Here is a 19853-nt window from a genome sequence, read left to right on the forward strand (position 1 = left end):
GATGTCAGTTTCAGATCACAGTGACTTTCACCTGGGGTAAAAAAGGTCCGATAATATTAATATCAGATGCAGGACCACAACATTTCAGGGTGGAGATTCCAGGGATTTAGGATCTCACGGAAAATTTGCGCGATTTGAGAATATAAGCAGACTGCCGGCGTTGTCAGTTATTAGCTGTTGTGTGCGCGATGAAGTCACGACTGAGAAGACGGAATAAACTTGTACAAGTTGATTCCATCAGAACACACCCACGATTGCCAGAAGGACCGGATCGGGAACCCAAATATGGCCAATTATCCTCGAGTGTGGGGGCGAGGCTTAAATAGATCTACCACTCTCACTGGTGGTCGATTTACTAAGAATTCTTTTAAGAGCAGTGAAAAAACCCAGGTCTCATTAGACCAGGGGTGTCAAACTCATTTTGTTCAGGGGCCACATACAACACAATTTGATCTCAAGGGGGCCGGACCAGTAAAAATAGGAAAATAATAGCATAATAACCTATGAACAACAAGAACCCCTTTGTTTTTTCTCCTTTGTTTTACATTTAATGAAGGATAATTTTACAAAACATGACATTTCTTGAGAAATATAAGTGCAATTTCAACAATATCGTGCCTAAATTTACTATTTACACATCACACAGGATCTTTAAAGGCACAAACATTTAGTCACAGGTATCTGGAGCATTTGACATTACGTTTAGATTAGTGTGAAATTTTAACAAATTCATCCCGTGGGCCGGATTGGACCCTCTAGCGGGCTGGTTCTGGCCCCCGGGCCGTATGTTTGACACCCCTGCATTAGACCATAGATGCTGACATGAGGAAAAGGTTCAAAGAAACACTGGAGGAAAGGTTGAAGGTCAGGTGCAGGTGGAGTAGGATACCTACCGTACACATAGAGGATGTAGTCGTCGTAGGCCTCGCCCACCGTGTTGAACGCGACGCAGCGATACGTGCCGTTGTAGGACTTGTTGAGGTTCTCGATGTAGAGATCAGAGCCGGTGACCACGGCGTGAGGCGGCACGTCCTCGTCCACCCTGAGCCAGTTTATCTGATGAGGACTGGACATACACACACACACGCATCACTCAGGTGTGAGACAAGTCAGACAACGGACATTGGCAGGTTCCTGTTTAATGACGTCTCTCACACAACAGCCAAATCAAGCGATATATCAACACAAGCTGTATGAACTCAAGTTGCGATTTTTGTTACATCCTCCAAATAACTTCTGTTATCATCGGCGTAAGTTTGACTGTCTGTTAGCAACTTTCTGTCCACAGTTTTTTACAGAACAATCTGAATCTTTTGGGATGGGTAGCTGATCACCTGAAATCATCTCTTACATAAGGCAAAACTGTAGACTACGTATTACGGGATTGGCAATACAATTGGCAATACATAATCTACTGTTTTTTTCCAATGGTAGCCGATCACCTGAGTATGTTCCCAGAACAAGAATCTGCCCACTGACGATGTCACAATAAACACATTTTCAAGAAATCTCTATTTCTAAAACTGTAAAAAATATCTGTCAAAACTCAATAAATTTGAACAAAATCACATATTACGGATTTTGGGGTACTTTAAATGTAACATGGTTCAGTCCCATTGAACAAGTTCAGATGTGTTTATCTCAGCCACAGATTAACAAATCAGTTTATCTCCAGATTTACCTCCATCGTGGAGATTATGTTATCATCAGCATAAATGTGTTCTCCTTTTACCAACTTCCCATCTAGACTTTTTGACGCATCTATCAGATTTTTTTGTCATGGGTAGGAGATCACCTGAGTATGTTCCCATTAAATTTTGGTAAGAATCTACCCACAAAATTATCAATTTTTCAAGAAGTAGACATCTCATAATGGGCAAAACTGTATTACGGATTTGGTGGCAATTTCAATTTAACATGTTCATATATATACATAAATACATATATATATATATATATATATATATATATGTATTTATGTATATATATATATACATATATATATATATATATATATATATATATATATATATATATATATAAGTGTTTAAGTCTTAGCGAAGGTCTTGTAATTTGTTGTAATTGTAATTATCACACAACATTTTCTGTGTTCTTTAATGTGTTCATTTTAAAGTTCTTTAATCTGCGGGGTTTATACTCACTGTGGTTTTCCTTCAGCGATGCACGTCAAATCTAAATTGTCCCCTTCTCTGGTTAAACCTTCAGGATACGTCACCACGATCTTCACCTCTGGTTTATCTGAAAATAATTATGAACCAGAAAATGTGAGTAGCAAAGAAAATAGGACATCATTATTAAGAGACACAAACACAGAAAACCAGAGAAAAACATAAACTTACAAGTAAAACTAATCAAATAAATCCCCCTGAAAACACAAAGAAATTGACAGAGAAATTACAGTTTTAAAATCATCCTTGCCTTCATTTAAAAAAACAAACAAATTCCAAAGCAGGGACATGGGAGTGTGACACTGACGGGCGCAATACACACTCATTATAAAATCTGAAAACATCAAAAAAAAAGTCCAAAACTTAAACTGCGATTGTGTAAAAAACGTAATCAACATTTTGATTTAGGTGAGAAACGTCTCAAGTCATATGAACCTGTTTAAAGTCTCAACCACATCTCAACGCCAAACTATGACGACACTGTGAGGCTCCAAAATGGGCTGGGTTGTGGTCATTTTTTAGACCGTTTGTGGAAATTGTTCGCAATTTGTCGCCATGGTTACTCAAAACACTTAGCAAACCAATCCCGATCCACCCGTTTTGATATAGGATGTGTGGGGTTTTTCCTCAAAACTGTGGGATGAGTTACTGTACGCGGCAAACTTTTGGTGGAAGAGGAAAAATAATAATAAGAAACGCGGAGGAATAGCAATAGATGCTTCTATTAATTAGCTCTATTATTAAAGTTGAACAGTTGAGTGTTGAAATGATGACGCCGCGTGTTCAGACTCCCCCCTCCTTCCCCCCCTCCCGCTCTTATCAATGGCAGCCAAAGATTAACCCAAATGTCACCCGATTCCAGTCAAGCTTTCTCTTTTTCCTGGAAAAGGTCACACAAAACAGTCGTCTACCTGCGAAAAAAGAAAGAATTAATATTCTACACAGACGACAACAGGGAACCATAACCTTTCTTTGATGTTTAATAGTGTAAGAGAGACTGTGTTCGCGCTCGACAATCAATGCCATGTTTTAACAGAGAGAGAGAAATCCTAAATATTTGACATTTGACACCAGAGAGAGAAAGAGAAGAGAAAAGTTTTCTCTTCTCTCTCTTCTCCTCTGGTGACTGATGGGATTAGAATGACAGGACGTTATTGATCCATTGATATCAGTGGAAAAGAAGGTAAAAAAAAAAAAGAAGATACACTGAGCAGCTGCTAGGATTCTCTCTTCACCCACTGACGACTGTAAACCTGCGGTTCGATGCAGTTTTATTCATGATTGGTGTTTTTGTGTCTCTTTGTAATTATTTCATGTCTCATGGTGGTGATTTTAATGTCTCTAAGGTCTTTTTTGCTCATCGCCATGGTTGAAATGTCCTTGTCTGATAATATTTAACAGGTTCGCGGACATTCTGTGTATCTTTATGGTCAATTGCTTATATTTGATGGCCATTTGTCTCTGTCTCTTTTTGATCATTTTTGTAAGTTGTAATGTCCTTTGACTGATCATTTTTGACGTCTTCATGTTCAATTTCTTCTATCCGGTGGTCATTTTTTGTGTTTTTTTCATCTTTTTGTGTCTCTTTTTGGTCATTTTTGGGGTTGAAATATCCTTGACTGATGATAGTGAACATGTACGTGCTCATTCTGTGTATCTTAATGGTCATTTTCGTGTCTCATTCGTCTCTTTTTTGCTCATCTTTCTGGTCGATACGTCCTTGACTGATGATATTTGACATCTCCTTGTATCTTTATGGTCAATTTGATGGTCATTTGTGTGTCTTTTTCATCTTTTTGTGCCTCTATTTGGTATTTTTTGTGATTGAAATGCCCTTGTCTGCTGATATTTTACATATCCATGGTCATTCTGTGTATCTTTATGGTCAGTTGCTATAATTTGATAGTCTCATTCGTCTCTGTCTGTCTCTTTAAGGTCTTTTTTGCTCATCTTTCAGTTGTAATGTCCTCGTCTGATGATATTTAACATCTCCATGCATCTTTATGGTAATTTTCTTTTACTTGATGGTCATTTTCGAGTCTCATTCTTCTCTTTCTGTCTCTTCTTTGCTCATCTTTGTGGTCGATATGTCCTTGCCTGATGATATTTGACGTCTCTTTGTATCTTTAAGGTTATTTACTTTTATTTGATGGTCATTTTCATGTCTCATTCGTCTCTTTTCTGCTCATCTTTGTGGTCGATATGTCCCTGCCTGATGATATTTGACATCTCGTTGCATCTTTATGTAATTTTGTTTTACTTGACAGTTGTTTTTTGTGTCTTATTCATCATTTTATGCCTCTTTTGCTCTTCTTTGTGGTTGTAATGTCCTTGTCTGCTGATGTTTGACATCTCCGTGGTCATTCTGTGCATCTTTGTGGTCAATTCATTATATTTGGTGACCATTTTTTTTGTTGTTGTCCGTCCTTCAGCTTTCTGTGTCTTTCTATTGTGCTCAGCTTTGTGGATGTTTTGTGTCTTTCTTTTTGTTTCACAGTTCTGTGTGTTTTACATTTGCAGCTGCTTTTATTTGTGTCTTTCACTTGTCAGTAAACGTGTTTGTATTTTGTGTCTCATTGCAAGTTGTTTCAAGTCTCTTTGTGGACATTTTCCATTTGTCAATGGTCATTTTGTGTCTGTCGTTTGTCTTTCTGTGTCTTTTTTGGACACTTTGTAGTTGTAACATCCTTGTTTCTTGATTGTTTGACAGCTCTGTGGTCATTCTGTGTATCTTTATGATCACCTTATTTTGTGATGACCATATTTGTGTCTTCTTCATCTTTTTGTGTCTTTTTCATACCTTATTATAAGACTAATTTTGTCTTACAGATTACCTGGCTCTATTCACTTTTGTTTTCTGGTTATTCTCTACAATTAGGATCCTATTATATATGACTATTGTAATGGATTATTATTAAGGCCCGAGCACAGATTCCTTCAGATTATTATTATTCTGTGTCTTTCTGTTCATTTTTGAGGGGTTAACATGCATAAAAACTCTGGAAACTTGGCACGGAGGCCAGTTGTGGCGAAAACACGATATCGTCATAGTGCTCAGACCCGTACGTCGCAGTAGGGCTCTGTAGCGCCCCCCTAATGTGAAACGTGGATGGAGCAAGCCAAAATGAAGTTGCACTGAATTTCACAAAAACTTGGTGAGAACTTGTAAGAGCAGGAGAAAATAATCTCTGTTGGTTTTAACACAGATGAGGTCGGTTCATTCCAGTTCAGTGATTCATTCCTTCTGTGGTGGAAGAAGGCATGTGCGGTTAAGGTCAAAGGTTAAAGAATTAGCACGTGTTTGAAGAGATCTTTGGGAAACTGCTGATGTAAAAAGTTTTTCCTAATAAGATGAAAGTAGAAATTAAATTTTGACCTTATATAATCCTTCCTTCCTTCCTTCACTCACTGCACTTGCAAAATTAGTTCATTTGTCGAGAACTTTTTTTGTTCTTCTGTTTTTATGGTCCATAAAATCAAGATTAAAACTTGTCTGTTTAGCAGAGATAAAGCGGTGCCTGTTTCAATCACATTTTTATTGACATCTCTGGCATTTCTTACGTCAAAGTTGGCGCTGCACACACTGCTGATCTTAATGAGTATATATAATATTTTCATTTGAATTTTTAGACTGTTCCATACCAATAAAAGTGTCTTGTGGTTGTGGTTTTCATAAGGTTGACAGTTGGCTGATCATTGAAAACCTCTAAATGTTCAAAAACGTCTGTTTTTCACCTACAATATCGTCAGATGTCTCAGCCTCACAAATATGCAGTAAATCGACCAGGTTCTGCTGTTGTTTGTGAAGCTTTCTCCGTTAACCACAGATTAAAGTTACTCACACATCACTTCCAGGTGTCTCTGAGCCAGCAGGTCCTTCACAGCTGGATGGTCGATGACGCAGTCCACCGGTGCACCGTCGTCCTCTTTGCTGACGGAAAACCGGACTCGACTGGTGACGATGAATGTCCTGTCGTACGTCTCCTCCACCGTCGTCTCACCTGTGGACATCAACGTGAAAAATGTGAAAGTGTTTTTTAAACCAAATTCTGTTTTTTTTTTTTAAATATTATTTAAAAGTTATTGTTGCACTTGTTTTAGTGTGAATTAATGTTTTATTTATTCATTTTTTTTAACATTTACTTAGTTCTTTTTGAGTTTTGTTTTGTGGTACTCTGATGTTTTTATTTTTTAGTATTACATTACATTACATGTCATTTAGCAGACACTTTTATCCAAAGCGACTTACAATTTCAGTTCCTCTCATACGTGTGGCTGAACTGGCAATAAAGTTGACTTTGAACTCAATATTTTCAAGATTTGGAAAACAGCCCGACTTCTGTGATTACAGGCAGAATTCTGGCTTTTTAATTGCTAAAACTTTTGTTTACAAAGAAATTAATATCAATAAAAAAATTCTTAAATTCTTAAAAAAAATCTATGTTTTTTTAAGAATCAAACGACACTTTATGTATTGAGCAAAACAAAATGAACTACAAAATGAAAAATACAAAAATATGGATATATTCATTCAAAAATATTGTATTCTATTTGTCGTAAATACGCTTTTTGTTTGCAATGATTGGAATTTTGTTTGCTCCAACTCCTCCTCATTCTGACCATGGGGTGGGGCTTAGGAAGCTTGTTTTGCTCAATTTATAAAGTGTTGCTTGCTACGTGAAAAATATTGACATAAATCTAATTCCACACACGTGGCTCTAATCCTCTGCCCTGGTATAAAACGTTTGGCTCAAAAACAAATCAGAAATCCAGCAAATAGTCAGCACTATTTTGAGCCACTGAGTCGTCAAAGCCGAGCACTTACAGATGACATTTAACTGACCACTTGCTGACGCTGGTGTCCAGACAGGGGACAAAGGACAGAGGACAGGGGACAAATGACAAAGGACAGGGTACAGATAACAGGTTTCCCTGAGTGTCCAGCTCATTTACTGTAAAGCCTGATAATGAACGTCGGTGCAGTTGCGTCGTTGGGAGTCGAACCCTGCAGTCTAATCCAGTGCCCGCCGCGCCCCCGGGGCGGTCATAACAGGGCATTCATTCAGAGAGCATTACAAAGCCACAGGGGCGTCGCATTAGCAGCGCTGCTGCATGCGCTGGTTTACTCGCAACTTAATGAAGTGAGGAAATAATTAGAGCCACGGCTCTGACCTGCAGACCTCACTTCTGCAGCTCGTCTGTCGCAGGGGAGCGACGCTGTTGTTCCACAGCTGATCATCACCACTTCACACCTATGTAGCCTCTTAATGGATATTAACACACGCCCACACACTCACCCACTCATCCAGGATATGCCTACATGAAATCAGGGAATGGTCAACACAGAGAGGAGAGGAGAGGAGAGACAAGGCAAGAAAAGAAGAGAAAAGACGAGAAAAGAAGAGAAGAGGAAAGACAAGAGAAAAGAGACTGAAGTTCATTGACTGTAGAAATAATAAAAGATGATGAAACAGAGATTATAATTTTACAGAAATCCTCCTTTTCTGTTTTCAGAAACATCATAAAAAGTTTAAGCAACATTTGTTAAAGTTCATTTTTTATTTGTTTTTTTTTAATTACTTTAAATAATTACTAATCATTACTTTATATTTTTATTAAAATTACTGTCACCACAATAAATAATGTCACCACAGAGCAGGTATGAAACATGAACTGGAGAAACAGAACATTAGTGAAAATAGAGGAAAACTATAAGAAAAGTGGCAAAAAATCTGAGACAATAAAATAAAAAATCTGCTCTGATTTGTAGAAAAAAACACTTATAATAAACAATAACAACAGCAGGAATAAAAAGGTGTGAAACATGAAGAAAAATGTATTTGTTTTTCACTGCCAGATGGTAAACAATAAAAAGACTTAAATAACAAAATGTGTTTATTCAATCCAAACTTAGTAAGTTGTCGTCATATAACTTAAGCTAAATTAAGGTTTGACTAAACTTTAATTCATTAACTTTTTTAAACGTTTTCATTTTTAAGTGCAAAATTAATATGAGCAGATTACGAGAGATTTTTTTTCCAGGTCAGCTTTTACGTGTTTTTTTTTTGTTTTTGTTTTTACGGTTTTACGAGAGATCTTTTTAGTGTCTGTTCTCACCAGAGATTTTTTGTTTTTACGAGAGATTTCTTTTTCCAGGTCTGTTTTTTACGAGACTTTTTTTTCTGGGTCTGTTTTTACAAGACTTTTTTTCTGGGTCTATTTTTACGAGATATTTCTTTTTCCAGGTCTGTTTTTACAAGATTTTTTGGTTGTTTTTTTTTTCGCAAGATTTTTTTTCGGGGGTCTTTATTTTTAATAAAATGTTTGCGAGCATTTTTAAACATAATTTTAGATGACTCCAATATTTTGTAACTTTCTCCCTCCCATACTGAAGAGTTGCTTTTTACCAAAAAGTTAGAATTTTCTTTTACACTTGACATGCCCCCTACTGGCCAGATAAGTGGCCCAATTGTCATTTGAGTTTGGGTCCCTGGGTTTAAATTCAAAACTATGCTTCAGTATCAAAGACATGCTATGTCCTCTCAGGTCCCATGATGCTCTGCTTCTCATTTGGCTCATGCAGCGTGAGAAAACACAATTTAAAAGTCAAGAAAATGGCCTTAAAAAACCTTCTGACAGAGTTAATTTAAATAAATATGTCAGACAGTAAACGTTGTAAAAGTTCAGTGTCACGGTTTGATGATCAAACTCAAACAGAGACAGAGTCGTTCGCGTCGCATGGACCAATCAACGCTTGTCAATTATCATCGTCACTTAAAAAAAACAGATGAGGGTAAAGAAGCGCGGCTCGGGTAGAGTCAGGCCTGCGATGTGATGAGTGAGTGAGTGAGCGAGCGCCGCTGCAGCAGAGATGTCAAATCAAACGCTCCCATGAGCATCAACCCGCCGATCAATCCCGACGCAGCCAAGCGTGGCGGCGTCTCAGGGTGACATTTTCTTTCTGTCGCTCTCTTCAGCGGCTCCACTGAGCCGCTGCTACTCAGCCAAAAAAATTAATAAATAAATAAATAAAATAAAATCCATCAATAACGCAGGCTATAATTAAGATAATACAAATGTGTGCAGGGTGATCCTGGTGCCAGTGGGAAAGTGGATTTTAATTATGAGTTTCAACTTTGAATCATCTTTTTCTGACATTTTTGAAGCAATGTGAGCGAGCGATGAATCAGTTCCGTAATGTGAGCCCAGAGGGGGATATTTCACAACCTGGCAACCAGAGGTGGAAAGTAATAAATTACATTTACTCACTGTTACTGTAACTGAGTACACAAAATGATGAGGACAGGTGAGTGAATGATGAGGACAGGTGAGTGAATGATGAGAACAGGTGAGTGAATGATGAGGACAGGTGAGTGAATGATGAGGACAGGTGAGTGAATGAGGAGGACAGGTGAGTGAATGAGGAGGACAGGTGAGTGAATGATGAGGACAGGTGAATGAATGATGAGGACAGGTGAGTGAATGATGAGGACAGGTGAGTAAATAATGAGGACAGTTGAGTGAACGATGAGGATAGGTGAGTGAATGAATGAATGATGGAGACAGGTGATTGAATAATGAGACAGGTGAATGATGTGGACAAGTGAATGAATTAACAATTCTATCGTTAAATTAAGTTAAATTTAACATTTTTCAAGAGAAATTTACTACGACACCAATTCACAAGTTGATTTATGTGCTCAGTATTTCGTGTGATAAGCTCCAGATAATAAATACAGTTTTGCTTGCCATGTTTTATAGTTTCTCTCTGTTTCCGTGGTGATTTCCTGGTATCGGCGCTGTCATGGCGATGAGACTGTGACAGTGTCGTTGACAAGAGGCTGTTTTTAAAGAGCCTTGTTGGGGCTAACCAATTGGACCCGGGGGGTGTAATTGCTTATTTTTGTCCAAAGATGGGTGTAAATACTGAGGATTTACTGTTTTTTTTCCACGTTAAGTGTATATAAAAATATCTCTCAGTGAAAAGTGATTATTGCTGTCATGAATTTTAAATTTCACATGTAACATTTGGGTGTTTTTTTCCTCCCCAAATGTGTCAAAAAATAGCTCAGTTTTTCCACAAATAAATGCCACTGACTTCAGAGTTCTGATTAAATGTCATAATCAAAATAAAAAAAACACATCATTCGAATGCTGAAAGCCGTCCAACGGAACAAACGTCTTCCTGTATTTAGCAGCTGAACACCAGACTCTGTGCTACATTTAAATAATATTACAGCTGTCATTTATGCTAATCAGCATTTTGTCACCTTCTCTCTCTCTCTCTTTCTGTCACCAGTCCCTGCCAGAATAATAATAATAATAATTGTAAGATCAATTCGACCACTTTTTAAAAATGCGTTTGAATGAGTCGTCACACAGTCTTAGCGACACACAGATGGACTTTAAATTCTTAAAAGTTTATTTAAAGGTGATAACAAGTGCAAAATATTACGTACGACAGTAAACTTTAGAGTTTAAAACGGTTACTGCAATTTCAAAACATCGCAGCTGGGCGGGGACTGCCAGGTTTTTCTTATATGCAAATATGATGCCGATTTTTTTTTTATGTTAGCGTTATGTAACATAATGTTCCATTACAAATAGTAGGTAGGTACTGTTCCCAGTGGAAACACATCCTGACCCAGGTCTTTACAGTTCCAAACCGTACCATACTGTACCATGACGGAAAGACGCCATTAGCTCTAACTTTTTCTTCTTCTTCTCCTCTGGTTGAGACATTTTTGAGAGGGGAAGCGTCTAGGTGCTCGCTCTGCATTATCGGACCAAAACAATACATTCATTTATTTATTTAACTTGTTTTCATTTCGGCTTCTTCCTCTCTAAGGGTCACCACAGTGACATGTTTGATTAAATTGTCCTTCCTGATGCAACCCTCCCATTTATCCAGGCTTGGCTTGACTGGCACGAGGACAACCCTGGATGGTAAATTTAGAGTGTCCAAACATGACCAAATCGGGATTGGGTACCTTGCCCTTGATCAAACTGGCAACCCTCTGGTTACAAGCCAAGTTCCGTGTCCGCTTGGACATGGGCCGTTTCCTTAACATCTGATGACACGTCATGGTGTTTTTTTCATGACGTGAACGTTTGAATGTCAACACATGCTGGTGCTCACGTCTGTGTAATTAGCTGCAGGAGGACGTGACTCTCTCGCTCCGCCCACTGACACTGGAACGCTCCGTTGTCCCTCCCTCCACTTCGCAACATCCGACAACTCATAAACAGAGATTGACTTCTTCTCTTGGTCAGGAACGCCAGCGGCACAGATGGCGTTTAGCGTCAGACTCGCTCTCGTCTAAATATTTCATCTCTCAAACGAGCCAAATGGATCCTCTCCGTTTCTCTCTCACACACACACACACACACACAAACACGCAACGTGACAACAGGAGAAATCCACTCTGTGCGAATACGATGCGACTTAAATGAAAATCTCTCCCTGCTCGACAAAAAGAGCGTAATGAATAATTGATGGCCACTAATCATAACGGAGAGGTAATAACGATTTTTCACCACCTCGGATTATATTCCACTCTTGGTCTGTAACGACCTGCTGCTGCCGCTGGAATAGAGATTAAAGGTCCAGTGTGTGACATTTCAGGAGGTTTTTAGTGGCAGAAATGATTCTGTGTCTCTACTGTAAATGAAGGAGAAATATTTAGAGGGTTATTAACTGTGCAGGCTTATTTGTTCTGTTCATTATTTAAATGCGTAGTTTTTTATTGTAAATAACTGCATTTGTGGTCTTCATTTCTTGTTTTTTTCCCTAATATTTATTTGTTTGGCTCTTTTCTAACACATGTGCACCAACGACGAGTAAATTGCTTGCACTGGGAGAGCTTTTTGTAACAAAAATCATGATTCTGATAAATTTAAACACCACATCTGTTAACTACTCTGAGAAGAAAAAAAAAAAGAAAAAAAATTTGAATTCTGAGATTAAAGTCAGAATTATCTAAAAAAAAAAAAAGGTCAATTATATTAAAAAAAGGTCAGAACTCTCAGAAAAAAGTCAGAATTCTGAGAATAAAGTCGGAATTGTGATAATAAAGTCAGAACTCTGGGATTAAAGTCTGAATTATGAGAAAAAAAAGTCAGAATTCTGAGATTAAAGTCAGAATTCTCAAGAAAAAGTCTGAAATCTGAGATTAAAGTCAGAATTCTGAGGAAAAAATCTGAAATCTGAGATTAAAGTCAGAATTCTGAGGAAAAAAAGTCAGAATTCTGAGATTAAAGTTGGAATTTTCAGGAAAAAGTCAGAATTCTGAGATTCTGATGTTTCTCTGTGTCACTGTATCGTCTCTACATCTCTATATAGTTTTTTTTATTGTAAATAATTGCATTTGTAGTATTAATTTCTTATTTTTTTCCAAATATTTATTTGCTCTTGTCTAACACATTACATTTGCACCAATGACCAGAATAGATTCCTCACACTGGGTAATCTTTACCTGACAAATATCCTAATCAAATAAATCCTGCCTTCCTGTAAATTAATACATTTTTGCATCAATTATTGAATTAAAAATGTCTTAAAAATGTCTTTAAGAGTTTGTAAGAGTATGTAAGTCCAGCATTAGTCTGGTCATTTTTAGATAGCTTAATGCAGCATTACACCTCTCAGTGTGTATGTAGTCTGCTGAAATTATTATTAGAAGATGAAGGAAAAAGACAGATGATTGCAGTTGTAAATGCATATTTGAACATCACATGCTGTCACAGAGACAAAACAGCTGAGGATTTAACACAACAGATAATAAAGAGGGGAAAAAACTGGTGAAAAATAAAGAAAGTCATTATTTTATCCTTAATAAACGTCAGTTAACATGAGTGATTTTCAAAGGTTAGTAGTATATTTTCCACATATATACGTGTCGTGGAGACAGAGAAGTGGACAGTGTAAAACTCACCTGTCAGTTCTTGGTCTCCTTTCATCCACCTGATGGAGGCGGCTGGTTTGCTGCCGATGGCCGTGCAGGTGAGCTCCGTCTCGTTGCCTTCACTGACCACGTCCTCGCGGCTGTCGATGATCGGATTGCCTGGAGGAACTGAGTCACACAGAAACAGCAGCATTCAGAGACTGGTTTTGTTTTAATAGTTAAAAAACAAGTTCCTCTGACTTTTCAGCTTCTTTGCTCCATATAACCAGTGTTGTAATGTAACAAAGTACAAATACTTCTTTACTGAAGTTAGGTACAAAATTCACGTATCTGTAATCGTAACCAACAAATAAAATCAGAAGAAGAGTTGCTAATGTATATAGAGCATTTCTAGTCGATGAGGTGTTTTACACTATTTTTTCACATATCTTTCATACTCATTCAGTGAGAATTCTGACTTTAATCTCAGAATTCCAAATTTCTTTTCAGAATTCTACTTTTATTCTCAGAATTCCAACTTTTCTCTCAGAATTCTGTTTTTAATCTCAGAATTCCCACTTAAAAAAAAAAAAATCAGAATTCAGACTTTCTGACTTTAATCTCAAAATTCCCACTTTTTTCTCAGAATTTTACACCAGGTTCCCAATGATTCAAGATCAGATTAAAACAACAACAACAACAATGGGATTAAACAGGGGTTTGAACAGTGGGAAGTGGGTAAAAGTGCATTTTCACATCCACAGATCTAAAGTATTTCCGATTCTGTACGTCTGATATTTCTCACGTCACACATTCTCTCAAGGAGAAGTCACAGACGGAGAGTTTGTCCTCCTCCTCCTCGGGGACTGGGTGTGATTGTTTGTCTGTTTCCACAGTTCACAGATTACTGTGTTCACACCTGCCCAAACCCATCACAGCAGGGGGGGAAATGAACCACGGCACGGTTTTACCGGACTGAAAAGTGCAGGTGTGAAAACACTCTGAAAATAACTCCACACTGTTACAGACCAGAGTGTCGCCAGCGAATCAGCTGTCATTTTTTAACTCTGACACACACAGCAAAGACGATTCACCATGACATTATCTTTATATAATACATTGGTTAGCAACTGGAGGCTCGTGGGACAAAACTGGCCACCAGAATTAATATCCGGCCCTTAAGATGAATTCAAACATAATTTTTTCACAAAAATTTAGAATTCAGTGGCTTTTATTCTGAAAAAAGACAAACTGAGTCAAAGAGCAGTTTTAAATCATGAGTAAATGTTTCCTTTTTTTCCTTTTTTCAAGATTAAATTATTTTGATCAGAAGAAATAAGATGATGTTTTGGATTACTATTCAATTGCTAATTCAGAAAATTGGCCTTTTCTTCTAGAAAGTGACAGATTTTTGGGGGATTTGAGGTGAAATTCTTAGCCAAAATTCAAAAATTATTTTTAACAGCTGCACAATTTATCATGATATTATGGGACAATACTTTACAATACCTTTAGATGAATTAAAAAATCTGATTTTTCATTACACAAATGCAGAATTGGCTTTTATAGTTAAAGAAGACAAACTCAGTCCAAAACATCTTTTTTTATAAACGATTAAATCACTTGGACTAGAAGAAAAAGGGTTAGTAGAACTAGATATTATGTTTTGGATTAATATTCAACTGTAAATTCAGAAAATGTACCTTTGAGATTTTTTTGTATTTAAGGTGCAATTCTTACCCAAAATTCAAAAATTCTAACTCATAAAAGAGCTGTGAAAATCATTTTTAACAGATTTATTCCCTTATACTGAATAAATAATCTTTTTTTATGCTAAATATGAGAGTGTTGTCAGCAACTGGAGGCTTGTGGGACAAAACTGGCCACCAGAATTAATATCAGGCCCGGGAGATTAATTCAAAAATCTGATTTTTTGTAAAAAAAAAAAAAACATGTTTGCTGATCTTCACAAAAATGCAGAATTCAGTGCCTTTTATTTTGAAAAAAGTCAAAGAGCAGTTTTAAATCTCTTAAACTTGCCATTTTCATACAAAATGAATTCATTTACATTCGAAGAAAAAGATTAGTTGAATAAGAAATTATGTTTTCAGTCAATTCAATTCAATTGCGAAGAAAAAAAAAAAAATTGACCAAATTATCTTGCTGACCCCTGATATAATATAAGTTAAGATAAGGAGTTGTCTTCAGAAAAACACAAACGTCTGCCGTCTCACAATAATCACATTCACGCAGAAACAAATTCCGTTTCATACAGAAAACACATTTTTCTTCCAGAAAATAAACAGATTTTTTAAACACATCTTAACAGTGAGTTAGTTCAGAAGTGTCTGAGGTGAAATTCTTACCTGAAATTCAAAATGCTACAGAAAAGAGCTGCAAGGGTCCTCAATGGTCCTTTGAACTTAATATTACTTTTTAAAATAAAAATAATCCAGATATTGTGTGTCTTGTGAACAGAAGCTCTTCCTGTCTGTATTTAAATCAAACTTTAATTAAGAGTTTAACATTTAATCAGACTCTGAAAAAGACTGATAACGAGTGTTCATTTGAATCAGGTGTGATGGAGCAAGGAGACATATAAAACATGGCAGTGGATCCCCGAGGATCAGGACTGAGAAACTGAGACTGGTTTATGGGACAAAGGCCATTTCTCAATATGTGAACTTCTCTGTACATGTGTACTTTTCTATACTTGCATACTTCTCTGTACTTGCATACTTCGCTGTACTTCTCTGTACTTGAGTACTTCTCTGTACTAGCATACTTCGCTGTACTTCTCTGTACTAGCATACTTCGCTGTATTTCTCTGTATTTGTGTACTTCTCGGTACTTCTCTGCACTTGTGTACTTCTCTGCACTTGTGTACTTCTCTGCACTTGCATATTTCTCTGTACTTCTCTGCACTTGTGTACTTCTCTGTACTTTTCTGGGCCCACACGGTTGGTGTAGTGGTCAGAACTTGACGACCCGGTTTGTGACTCGGTCAGAACAAGGATCTTTCTGCATGGCGTTCACATGTGTGTGTGTGGGATTTTCTCCAGGTTCTCTAAATTGACTGTGAGTGTGAGTGTGGATGGTTGTTTGTCTCTCTCTGTGTCCCTGTGATGGACTGACGACATGTGCGGGGTGTGACCCCGTGACCCTCATGTGGAGGATACAGCGGTACAAGAACTTGTAGTAGAACTTTGCTAACCTGCGCTTGAATCCTCCATTTTTTCACACGTGTGAAATCTACAAAAAAACGGTGTAATCCTCACTTTTCCCCATGTCTTGAATTAGTCATCACAGCACAACTTGCTAAATTCCAGGCGCTTGAATCAGCGGGGTGTTTATTTCAAGGACTCTTTAATGCAACTCTTTGCTTCAGAGAGAGGATAAAAAACTGCAGCTAGGTTTCAATTGTACAACTCGGGTAATTACTCTCAAGTGCTTTTAATTCCTTGAATGTCTGCATGTATAATAAAGCTTAACTACAGTAATTTCACCGCGGAGCATCAAAGTGTGGCACAGCTGACTCCTCAATGGGGAATCGTTCCGAGCAGCCGAGTCAACATTCACTCGGATTCACAGAGTCAACACAGCTGCCAGGGAAAGCGACGCGCGCGGCCCGAAGCCGCCGTCGCGTTCGTTCAGCATCTGCTCCTCTTCCGTTCTGCTGTTGAGCGCCGCGAGAGCCTAATTGGCTGACATTTTTGTTTCAGTTGCCGGAGATAACGAACGGGATCAGCGATTAAAACCGCTTTCAGCGTCTGTGAGACGAGCGCGATGAGTGTGTTTCTCTTACCCAAGACAGTGATGTCTGCGTAGGCTTCCTGGGGAGGATCCGTGTAGAGCTGGCAAACGTAGCGTCCCTCGTCGGAGAGTGACACGTTGGACAGGGACACCCGCAGCTCGTTGTCAGAGAAATTCACCAGCTGGAACCGGCTGTCCTTCAGAGCTGTGGGGACACAGTTGAGCAGGGGAACGTGAATACGTGAGACACGGGGAGGGGGGAAAAAAAATGGAGACAGGTGAGGATGAGGAGGGACGAAAAATGAGACGGACGGCCCGCTCGCCTGCTTTCCTCTTAATTGAGTAAAAGAAAAGTGAGTCTCTCCGTGATTCAGAGTTGATTTATAAAGCAGCTTTTACAGTCCAGAGAGCACTCGCACAGACAGCCAAGTATGAAGAGTGCTCATGAGGACTCCTAACAAGCTAGGAAGTCTTCAAATGCTGCTGCTGCTGCTGCTGCTGGTCATGGTTGGACGCATTAAACCAGATCGAGGAGAAGCATTCAAACATGCATAATGAGTTAAATGGAAAGGGTTTGGACGCCTGAAACTTTAAATCAAAAGTAGCCAAGACTCGTCTTTTCTTTTTTTTTATACATAAACATCTTTGCTCTTTTGATGTTTGGACCTGCCTTCTTTATCAGTTCCCCCTCCTAATGAACGCCTACTCTCAGTACCGACTTCACCGAGTTTGTTATTTGCGTTGCAATCATTAGCCGTCGACGTGACAATCCTCGTCCGCCCGCCCAATGTAATTTTTTTTGTTTTTTTTAACTTTATCTTTCATTCAATAAACAAGAACAAAACACAAATACAGGGGGAAGACACTACTATCTCGCATAAAGATGCCATTTTGTCCATCTCGCGGTACATAACTCTAATTTCATCCATAGGCTATAGGTCATTTGTTCCATTGATCGAATTTCTTCAACAATATCCAGCCAGTGGCTCAGTCCAGGTGGTTCAGTTTTCAGCCAACTTCTTGTAATGGCTTTCTTAGCCGCAAGAGATAGGATCTTGAACAGATATACATCGTTTTTAGCTATTACCCCATCTGGTATCAGTCCCAGGTACATATACCTGGGGTCATCAGGAATATTATATCCAAATATTTCTTCCACGATCCTCAGAACCCCGTCCCAAAATGATCGTATTTTCATACAGGACCAGAATATATGAGAGTGATTGGCATTCAATTGCCCACATTGTCTCCAACAGAATTGTTGTTGACCCAATTGTTTATGTTTAATTTGTGGTGTAATAAAAAAACGTGTTAAGTTCTTCCAACCAAACTCCCTCCATCTCTTAGAACTTGTGGATGTGTGTTGGGTCTTGTAAATGGACTGCCAATCACTCTCAGACAACTCAATGTTAAACTCTTTATCCCATTTCACTTTTATATACAATGTATTCCTTCCTTGTTGTTTCATTAAAGCACATCATTCCCTTCCAATGAGAGGTCTTTCTTAATTTCTGTCTCATAAAAGTGTCTTAATTGAAGAAATCTGTAAAAATCTCTGTTGTCCAATCCAAACTCAATTTTAAGTTGACCAAATGGTTTAAAATGTTGCTTATCTATGAGTGTACGCCCAATGTAATGTGAGTGCTCTTCAGGAGTTTCTCCTCAAAAGGGGGGACACAATGACGCTGATGCACTTCAAGAGTCTACACCTGTATACTGCGACACATTATCATATAAAAATGATCAGCTCTGTCATGACCTGAACTTCCTGAACTCCTGCTAAACGACTACTAAAGCTAAAAATAACACAAAAACATGTCCTTATTCTTTTATTTTTCCTCTCTTCTGATTGTTTCTCTCCCAGTTTGTCCCCCAACATTTACGTCAGTAGATTTCATCTTCGTTTTTGTCAAACAACTTTATTTTTATTTACCTAATGTCTCCTTTTCGACCACGAAATGAGCACTGCTGCCTTGCAACCCAGGCCTTGAAATTTAACCAGCGACCCTCCAATCACAAGCCCACTTTCCTTTTCCTCTTGGCCATGGTCCATCCAAAAGTTAATACGAGCTAGCCACGTAGCCACCAGGGGGCGACAATGATGGAACAGCTTCATTTTGAATGGTGGTCTAGGGGAAAATGAGCTTCTACTTCTGACTTTAATATTAAAATGTCGAGAAACGTTTCCCTGACATAAAAGACTGGTTTTAGCTCTTCTTCTTCTTCCTATTTAAGCCACACGGCGGAGTAGTGGCTCGCACTGTTCGGGACCCAGTTGAATCAGGCACATTTTATTCCAAAATATTCAGGTGTCAATTGATTAATCCTGTTTACTATTATCTTATTTAATAACACAGTGAACATTCAGTCGCTTTACTTTGAAAGGACAAGAAAACAAGTTAATATCCTCATTCAGGGAGTAAGAAATTGTGTATTTTGTCAGTTTTTGATGAAGTAAAAACACAAAAGTACACAGCAATGACCAGTGAACCTTCATTAATGGTTGAAAGATCACATGGAAAAAATATATTAACATACAAAAATATAGTTGTAACCTGTGTATATGGTGACATAGTCATTCATAACGTGTTGGACATTTAAATAATGAGCTCAAATTTAAAGCACAGTGCAGATTTAAACAGCTGCAGGTTTATTTTCTGTCGCTTCATCGCGTGGTTACGGATTACGACACAGTTGTGACAGTAAAAGATTTCAGACAGAGGTATTTGATGCAAAAAAAAGGAGGAGCAGTTTAGTGCTTTAGTAAGAATATTAAACCTCGTCATCAAAACCTTTCTGTAGCACAAAGTCAAGCAACTCACCGGGGGCAAGAAAAGAAGGAAGAAGCGGCAAATAAATAAATAACGGTGTGACATTACATCAGCCGTGCGTCCACAGGTCCAACCTCCGCTGATAAAGGCTCATTTTTCCCATTTCGGGTGACAACTCTGCCAAATTGCACGTCATTTTGCATGAATGTGGCAGAATAAACGGTGGCGACGCGCTCGGCCTCCATACCTGGGACATA

At 38.2% G+C, this 19853-nt stretch overlaps 1 protein-coding gene across 1 annotated transcript in view; it reads right to left on the reverse strand.

Moving 5' to 3' along the window:
- Positions 1–19853, reverse strand: part of LOC122773511 (cell adhesion molecule 1-like) — a 169256-nt gene that overhangs the window by 2588 nt on the left and 146815 nt on the right. The window contains exons 4-9 of the mRNA XM_044032269.1: positions 16878–17030; positions 13124–13261; positions 6032–6190; positions 2163–2259; positions 894–1066; positions 781–798 (exon numbers count right to left, since the gene is read on the reverse strand). Of these exons, the coding sequence (XP_043888204.1) occupies positions 781–798; positions 894–1066; positions 2163–2259; positions 6032–6190; positions 13124–13261; positions 16878–17030 (738 nt within the window). The remainder of the gene's footprint in view (positions 1–780; positions 799–893; positions 1067–2162; positions 2260–6031; positions 6191–13123; positions 13262–16877; positions 17031–19853) is intronic.

The sequence above is a fragment of the Solea senegalensis genome, linkage group LG8 (assembly GCF_019176455.1).
Source record: "Solea senegalensis isolate Sse05_10M linkage group LG8, IFAPA_SoseM_1, whole genome shotgun sequence".
NCBI lineage: Eukaryota > Metazoa > Chordata > Actinopteri > Pleuronectiformes > Soleidae > Solea > Solea senegalensis.